The sequence below is a fragment of the Schistosoma haematobium genome, chromosome ZW, assembly GCF_000699445.3.
Source record: "Schistosoma haematobium chromosome ZW, whole genome shotgun sequence".
Lineage (NCBI taxonomy): Eukaryota > Metazoa > Platyhelminthes > Trematoda > Strigeidida > Schistosomatidae > Schistosoma > Schistosoma haematobium.
The window spans coordinates 26,965,542-26,975,034 of NC_067195.1; the positions used below are offsets into that span (position 1 = coordinate 26,965,542).

Here is a 9,493-nt window from a genome sequence, read left to right on the forward strand (position 1 = left end):
GCCTGGTCCTACGTTGTAGCTGAATACATATTATGCTTTCTCATTTATTACTCTATCTAACAAATGATACTGATCTTTCTAGACCTTAGTATTTAAAGGTGAATTTAAACTCGTCATTTGTTAGTTGGAAGTTATGGATGTAGAGTACTCAACTATATTCACTTACTCGGAAGTAAATTTACTACTAGAAAATGAAGCAATAACCAATCAGGTGTTTCTAATTGTTTACTGAACAATTATCATTTCAATATTGTGAAAATTCCCATTTTGCCATTTGGTAAATAAAGAAGGAACGAATTGTGCGAAGAAATTTCTTTTCAATTAGTTTTTCATCATGGCTCTACACTAATATATATACGTTTTACAATAATAATATAATACTCATCGAGTAGATACGTTACGTAATAATTACATAATGACATTTAAATTAACATTGATTAATTGGAAGAAAGAGGATTATTAATATTCAAAGTGATCAAGAAGTTGCTACGTTGCGTAATGTAAGAAACAAAGAAGGAACAGAATTTTAACGGATGGTCAATAGAATGGTAGTTACGTAAGAATCAAGAGATGAATGTTGAGAAGTTATTAAGTTCAAAAAGCAACAGAAACAAAATTACAAAAGTTAAAAAAAACAAGTGGAAGAAGTATGAAAATTAGTTCTTTTGAAGGAAATCTTAAACTGATGGCCAGGGCAGAGAAAGTGGTTGTACGAATCTCTTTTGAATGCAAAGGTCAGGTTTGTGAACATGGATTGCGATGGCTTCCGCAATGTGCAAGAGGCTCACTGGTAAACCATGTGGCAAATTAGATGGGATATTGTAGATAACCTTAAAAGCTTTATTCAATTCTCTCTCACTTGGTTGACACAAGTCATCAAGTCGCATAATTTTGCACAGTGCCAATTCGTCGCATGAGAAATATTCGCCGAATTTACTCACAGCAACTCAGCACCTGTTGAATGAGCTACATACGTTTTTTTTCACTTAGGTTATTGTCATGTTGTTTGATATTCTGTTTCATTTAAAACATGCAAGTACACTTTCAATATTAAACATTTATCTTAAGCAATAAATTTTTTTCTCCATAAGCGTCCTTACTTCAAGCAACTTGAGTTTATTTTTATTCGACTTAGTTCATTTTTTTGCGGCTGTAACGACTGGCAATCAGTATTTTCAATTCACACTAGTTTTCTCATCCGATTAGAGCAATCAAATTAGCTTAATTTCTTTCTAATCATCCAGTTTATTTGAATGTAATTAATTGATCAAGTAAATGTTAGAACACTTGAGTTTGAGCTACACCATTAATATGAAAGTTAATTGTAGTACACGGTTGCCGGGTTTAATGTAAACATATTCAGACTTGCCACGTGATGAATAAGAATCAGTTGCTTTTATTTCCAAATTATTATCTGTCAACCATTGACTTACTAATTTATCTTGTCAGATTGAAGCACATTTCAACGCGATCGTATGTGAGATCAAAACTCAACTGGGATTTAACACATTGAGCTTTCATTCAACACAAATGGGTGGCAATTCTCCTCAATCAACCACAAACGTTCCTAACGGTTCGGGAACATTATCAACAAATAAAATACCCTCAAACACTTCCCAAAACAGTGGTACGGGCACACAAAACATGCGTTTAAGAGATGCCTGTTGCTTGGCTATAAGTAGTTTAGCCACACATCCTTCAGCTGATAAGCGTCTTGCAGGGCATTTGCCCGCTCTATTGTCTGGACTCCTTAATCTATGTGATGAATCTGAATCAAGTGACATGCTTGAAAATGATAATTCAGGCATCACAACTCCCGCTGAAGAAGCTGCCATCACTGTACAGAAAGTAAGTTTAAACTTCGCTAATAAAAGTTTATGTTTTTATTGCTTCCGTTATTAAACACAAATTTTATTTAAGCCGACGCCCATTTTTCATGACTCATTCTTGTATTATTTGAGATATGTTAATGAATGATTTTCCAAGCAAGTCAGAACGGTTCACAAACTGTTGCACGAACATATGACAAACAAGAATTACCAATGTGAGGTAGCTTATTGTAAGTAGTCGATTCATGTGTCCAAATTCCTCCCCCACATTTCCTTATTTGAATTAATCGAATTATGTATATGTATTTGTGCATGGATTTTTTTCCTACTTATTTATTGGCCTTTTAAAATATAAATTCCTGCTCACTCTTAATTTTCCTACTCTCTTTGGTTCTTTCACAATCGTTAGAAGTGTTGAAGGTAAATGAACTAGACTTCAGAGCACAGCAAACTTCTGCGGTTACTTTTCTTGACACGCTACTTCTTTATAATACTTTATTCATATATTCAGAAGTTATTCTGTTCAGTCTCGTTAGGTTTGCAAGATTTATCAGTTTCATTTGGTAGTTATTACAGTCTTCATGGTAATATCAACCACAAATTTGTTTGAATCACAAACAAATTGTTAAAACTTCCGTTTATAAATACTTCGCCTTGAAATGTTATTTAAAATGTCATAGAAGTAATGGTATGGTCAGTGACTGAAAGTGCTCTCGGTATAACAAATATTTAAATGTTGAATCACTAACTCGATTAAAACTGTTGGTTGATTAATTTTTATCTGTTGTCTGAATCTTCACATTGATGCTTAACATTGTAATTGATCAGTCCCTTTCTGGTATATGTGCATCCTATGCGGATACCCTCGATATTATCTTAAGTCACAAGCATTATAAGCAGCAATGAATAGTGCTGTTAGAGATATGAGGACGAAGTATGCATTTTTAGCGTCGACCTTTCCTAACCTCACTCCTCCTTGTGAGAAGGCAGCATCGCTGTTATGTTGGTTGACTGAAGGAAACGCCTTACTGTCGTCAGCAGCGCGACTTGACCCTCGGAACTTGGGTTTGCTGTTTTTAGTCTTACCAATCTTCAACCGACCTGTCTGGCGTGGTAGGACCTTAAGGAATGATTGATCCAGCCAGTGTAGCCTGATTGGTCCATCATGTTAAGTGGCATCAGTGCTTGAAGTCACTAACTTCTAGTCTGAGCCATGTTGGTAGATACAGACTTCTTGGTTGGAGTCCGCGTGACTATCTTAACCAATGGTTGGAGATTCTTGGTGACATGACTCAGAATCGATCACAGTGGTATAGGTGTATACACTCTTTGTCTTCCCTTAAACTTTGAGATTAAAATTGCTTCATATTTTTCTTGCTGTAATATATCCTCATAAACAATCTTTCTTTTATATATTGATATCATTGAAGTAACTACTTCTATGAATTTGTTGTTGATCTTGTTGTGCTAATGAGGTATGGCAACTTGGACCGATGCATATATGTGCCTGGTGCTACGTTTTAGCTGACTGACTAACTGAGAAATGAATGGTGGCTAGTAGTGAAATTTAGTGCTCCCTTGTATTAAAAAAAGACTTGTAGGCCATTTTTCGTTCACTGATGTTAGTACATTATATTTTAATTTCTTCACCATTTTGTTCTAACGAGATAATATATTTTTGTATTATTATTACTACTATATTCATGAAATCTTCTTTAGCTTGTTATACGTGTTCTGGAAAATCCGTGCTCTCGTGAAGCAGCAACTGGACTGTTGCCTGGTTTACTTCCAGTGATTATTGAGCGTGCACCATGGTCACTAAGTGCAGAGACAGCTTCGAATAAGAATGGCCGTCAACCTTCTAGTGAGTTACGACGACTAGCACTTGAACTTCTTTTAGCAGCTGCTCGTACTGCACGTCCATCTGCACTACGTCCTGCTCTTCCACAGCTCGTATTATCCGGATTGCAAGCAATGTCTTCTATTCACCCGTCGGTTGTTGCTAATTTAATGCGACAGCCAATTCATCATCTACATATTTATTCACAGGCTGCTCCAAATTCATTGAATTCCACCTCAGGATTACCATCAGCAACGAACATTTCACTAAGTGTTGCTCCGTCTAATAACCCTACTCAACAATCTGTATTACCTTCATTAAACCCGGCTTCAGCTTGCAAGGAAGTTCAAATGGCAGAAGTTCTGAGATTAGTAAGTCCTTTTTGTCACTGTTTGTAGACTATCCGCATTTACTCGGCTTTCTATATACATATATAGAGCTAAATTAAGACACAAAGAAGTATGTAACAAAGAGTGGTTACAAAATGCTAACCAGTATTATGTTTTCCTCATCTCTTTAAAGAAATTACTATTGAAAGTATCTATACTTCATGATTTATTGTGCATCAGTTTCCTATAATTTTACTGCTATTTTAATACTATTTTTAGTGTGTTCGGCTGCTTGATGATATTTGTCTATCACGCCTCATTGTACCATTCACTGAACTCTTAAAGGCTGGTGGTGGATCTTCTGCAACTATAGGTTCTAGCAGCGCTAGTGGAGGTAGTAGCGGAACTGGAGCTAGTGGTTCAGCTTCTATTGCGACTGCTGCTTGTGTTTTCATAATTCATCTAGCTGCAGCAAATACAAACGCTTTGGCTGTCTCTCCTAAAACAACTACGTGCATAAGGTGTGCAGCTTCTAGATCGCAACTTGTAACTAGTGGTCTAGGTATGTTAAACATTAAGATTTAATTTCAGTCTTAGGTTTTTAATAGAAATTCTTTTGTTTTTATTCATTAGATTTTATATTTGCTTAAATACATTAACTTTGGAAAATTTTCAAGATTTTAATGTTATTTTCATTTCCTTGAACCTAATAACATCTTGTGTTATTTGCTTTTCGTACTTTGAATTTTTTTAAAGATAATTCAAACAGTTCTCCTAGTCATAAAACATATAATTCACCATCTGGATCATCACACTCATCACCTTCTTCCTTGTATGGATTGTCTCCCCCAACTCCTCCTTGCGGTTCTGCTTATGAGGTTAGCGCACACTCTTTAAGCTCTGGGGCAATTGACTCACCAACCCTTGGGAATCGATCTCGTACAATGCTTCAGAGTCAAAAACACAATTCAGTTGCTAACGGGTCATCCAATGTGCCTGATGGTACTAGTTATTCTAATTCGTGTTCTGGTAATCAAACAAACTCTGTTTGTTGCAACTCTACTGGTGATGGTTTCGCCTCCCTTGCTCCTCATACGGGAAAGCTTCTGGCGGCACTCTTATCTGCGCTTCCTGGTGCTTGTCGCCATCCAAACTCAGCTGGGAAAGTTATTCAAGAGGAAATGGCTAGAACTTTAGCCAGTCTTTTGCGGTTTGCCAAAGTAAATTATCTCTTGTTTAAACATTTGTTGGTTATCTGAGTTTAAAAAATTAACACTGAAAATACTCATCTTAAAGCAACGTACTGCAATCCATACGCTCCAAGCCGTAACGAAACTGGTTTGTCCCACATCAGCTATTCGTTGACGTGTTTTGCATGATTTTCGGAGTATTTTAGAGATATCGTTTCGCACATTGTTGGAGCCTCCTAACCTAACGGCACATGAACCACTGGCGATTTTATTGATTAGTATTTCTTCCTTATGCGACACTGTGTCCAGTGAAACTCTGCCGATTTCACTCTGTATCGGAATAAGCGTACTTCAAACAAACTTTTAACCGACAGGTGGAGAATAGATTTGTGCTATTTCATTTTTTCAAAATACTGGCCTCATATGTACTGCACAACTCAATATTAAGACTTTTTAGAAACTTATTTAAACCTACCTGTTATTTAATTTAGATCAAGATACGAATGTTGGAAGAGTGAAGTTTAGGTTGCACCTGTAGCTTTGAAGCAGCTACACTAGATTTCATATTCGATGACACCATTCATAAGTCGACCATTTAGAGTCTTGAGACCGTTTAGACAGTGCAGAACCTTCAAGTAAAAAAATTTATGGTCTGAGTTTAAGAATTGGGATGGTGGGGAAAGATTTGTAGCTTAATTAGGTGGATGATTCTGGCAGAGTTTCGTCCCCTGAAGTTTGTACTGCTAATGTTGTTCAGAAGAACATTGAAAACTCCACTGTGAAACCATCAAGCACGAGGAACGTATTTACTTGAACACATATATATTGGTACAAAGGGGCACCGAATACATAAGCGCCACACGAATCACTTGATTTGTGTGTGTGCTATGATCCTGCTCGGGCATCCAGACCGAAGCAGGTGGTTTTCCTAGCGGGCTACACCCGGAGCTTTCGTCCTAAAGGTCTGATCCACAAGGCAGTCTAGCAACATCAGGAAATGCCGTCTCATGTTAACCGGTGACCAACAGTTGGTTCATACGCCATTTGTTCCCATATGGTTCTGGGGCCCATGTGCACCACTGGTTTGAGATCAGGGTTTTCCAGCTGCCCTAGGTGGACTCTTCGTGTCCACCAACCCGTTTAAAGCGTCGGACATTCATTCAGAGAAAGAGTTAAAGAATAAAAGTATACACGCAACTGGAATGAAAAGTTAAACCAATATGAAATAAATTCATCCTACAACTATTTTTCCATCGTATGTAATATATTCATGACTTCCATTATATAGATGCATTCCTTTTTCAATGAATATATAAAAATAAAAATACCAATAGTGTCTGCGTTTAAGTGCTTAATTAATTACCGTCAAACTAATCCTGCGTTGTTGCATACAGATAGTATTCATTAAACTTTAAATCAAAAGAAATAGGTCACTTATAATCCTTGGGCAGTTAGAAAATAGATGGAGAAAATGTTTAGGTAGGACGTCATAAGACGAATTCTGTACACTAGTTTTAAGTAGCTGTGCCTTCAAGCAATTAAAGTTTGCAAATTAACCTAACGAAAAAGTTCATAGGTTAAAATAATAGTAATCTAAAGCGTTATATGTGCAGCTACACTAGTTTTTGTGCATTTTAGTTACATATAAATTTTCTTTTAAATTTATATATAGATTTCCCGTACAGATAAAGTTATAAAATGATTTCTCAAAAAAAATTTTCTCTTTCATTTTATACTTTCACAGGAGACTAGTGTTACAAAACTGTTCAACCGTGTACGTTCGTGGTACTTACAACCAGAACAAGCTACAGCCGGTTCAGATGGTGGTGTACAGGGTGGTAGTAACATTTCAATAAGCCATTGGGCATGTGTTCGTGTGCTACATGCTGTTGCTCATCATTGTCCTGATCTCCTATATGCTCATGCTTGTATTACTTTACCACTGATTTTCTTAAGCAAACAGGTAGCTTATTTTGTGTTGATTATTTATCATCTGGTAAAATATGATATTGTCACTTATAACCGTAATTGATAGGTGCTTAAGAATTTAACTTCCTAGAAAATACTGCATTTTGTTTTTTGTACTAGACCGGTATTGACGTATGAATACTTGGAGGAATACACTTTTTTATGACTGAATAAAGACTGATAACTGGTACGAGTTACAATTACTTTTTAAAGCATAATTACAATTTTTCACTAAACCCTTCATTATTATTTAACAATCTTCGTCTTTTTTCCACCACCCCTCCTCAATAGGTTGAAAGTGAGGCTGAAAATTTAATTTCTTCCAGAACAAGTAGTGCTATCTTTCACTCGAAAAATCGTAATGTTGATATCAATTCTCTTTGTGCTTCTCATCGCGAAACAAATACAAGTGTTTCTCCATATATTAAAGAAAGCATATCAACGAAATTGAATTCCAGTGATTTAGACATTTACCAACAGTTGTGGCGAGAGTGCTGGGAAGAGTTGATTTCTCGCATTCCCTCGGCTCCATGTTCACCTCAGTCTGTTTTGTTTTGGCCTAATGCAGTAACATTGGGTTTGAAATCTATTCTTCCATTGGCTACAGGTTTAGCAAATAGTTTCTTACGACGACCTCTTTTGGATCATTGTACACAACTGTTATATGACGCTCTTCTTGAGTCTCCTAACTGGTCAGTACATAATCAGGCTTCATTTGCTATACTTCAACTAGCTACTCGAATGCTTGGTCAACCATTTTCCACTTCTCCCAATACAAGCGTTAACAAACACAGTAGATGTTATGGTCGCATCCGAACAAGAACTTTTCACGAAACTTCTCCAGCTACTGTCATAAATGCAGGTCCAGTCAATACTGTCCAAGATTCACTTAAATCTGGAGATAAGCAATGTCGGGATCTGAATAAATGCACTTCGTTAGAAGTTAATGGTAACGAGGTTGAAATTCAAGAAATTTTCGAACGAAAGATCTTTGATTTAGAGGAAAATGAGATCATGAATGACAATGATGACGATGGGTTTTCAGACGATGTTGAAGATGAAGTTGATGATATTTTGGTCGAAAATGAAGAATCTGCAGTTCATGCTTGGCTCATTTTAGTTCAGTTAACTGCCACTGCTCTCAATAAATGTAAACCGTGGCCTGGAAAGGTAAATATTTACTTTGCGTCAGATATTTTTAGATGGATTGACTAAAGTCTTTTTTTGATAAATGCTCATCGTTATTCATCTACTTTAAATTTATGTAATTTTACCTCTAATAGAAAGATCCAAGGGTGTTTTCTACACATTAATTATTGACAGTTCTAATAAATGTAGCAATTAATGTTTTTACCTCATTACTTCAACTCGATGAAATACCCCATCACAAATCAGATATCATTTGTTGGATTACTACTCGTTCCTCTTCCTAATAATACAAAATGGAGGAACAAAGTTGGTTAATCCGTTCAAAAAATCTAACCAGTGTAGAATATGATGGATAGTATTTTTCAATGATGTTTTTTTTGTTATTCTAGTCTGCAAGTCATCTGTTTCAAACTAGATCCTTATTTAAATGTACTTACAACTAACTTGATTATTTCGCATTGCATATTTCTGTTTTCAGTGTAAAGTAAGCGCTCTATCTGGCGAAGTAGTTATCGATAGTGAAGATGTTTATAATAATTCGAAATCATCATCCATTCTAAAGTAATTTCATTTTACTTCTATATGTACAGTTAAAAATACGATAACCACTATGGGAAAAGTAAGGGGTCTGCATTTTAAACAATGTTGAAACCACTCTATGCCTTTGAATAAAGATTGCTGGGTACTGTTAAGGATTTAATTCTTTATTGATTAATCATAGTTGCAGTAAAGATTTTACAATATATTTTGACTAATAATAATTAAATGCAATTCAGTGAAGAAAATCTTTTTGTGAATATTACTTAACGAAGTTGTGTAAATAATTGAGATTTTCTGAAAATATAGGGATCACATGTTAAAATACTCGAAGATTTCAAGTAACACAAGATAGTAGAACGGTCTACATGTTCTTGAAAATAGTAAGTTCAGAATAATTTACAGATCAAAAATATGATAGTTGTCCGACTGACAGATATCACATGTTTTTCATTTCTTCATTATATCCGTCATTCGGATAACTATCATATTTTTCATCTGTAAATTATTCCCAACTTACTGTTTTTCACCAGCTCTGGCGAGGCGGATTCGAACCACCACCTGGAGCCACTCTTGGGTTTCTGCCGGTTCCAAGCTCAGGTAAAGAAGGAGGGTTGGGCACGGGGTTAACGACACTCATCCCATAGAAAA

The 9,493-nt window shown here is 35.9% G+C and overlaps 1 protein-coding gene across 1 annotated transcript in view; it reads left to right on the top strand.

Annotated features, from left to right (window-relative positions):
• Positions 1–9,493, top strand: part of MS3_00010335 (uncharacterized protein) — a gene marked incomplete at its 5' end in the record, with an annotated part of 31,558 nt that overhangs the window by 13,369 nt on the left and 8,696 nt on the right. Inside the window, 6 exons of the mRNA XM_051218697.1 lie at positions 1,450–1,848; positions 3,549–4,040; positions 4,278–4,560; positions 4,755–5,218; positions 6,933–7,151; positions 7,448–8,326. Of these exons, the coding sequence (XP_051070881.1) occupies positions 1,450–1,848; positions 3,549–4,040; positions 4,278–4,560; positions 4,755–5,218; positions 6,933–7,151; positions 7,448–8,326 (2,736 nt within the window). The remainder of the gene's footprint in view (positions 1–1,449; positions 1,849–3,548; positions 4,041–4,277; positions 4,561–4,754; positions 5,219–6,932; positions 7,152–7,447; positions 8,327–9,493) is intronic.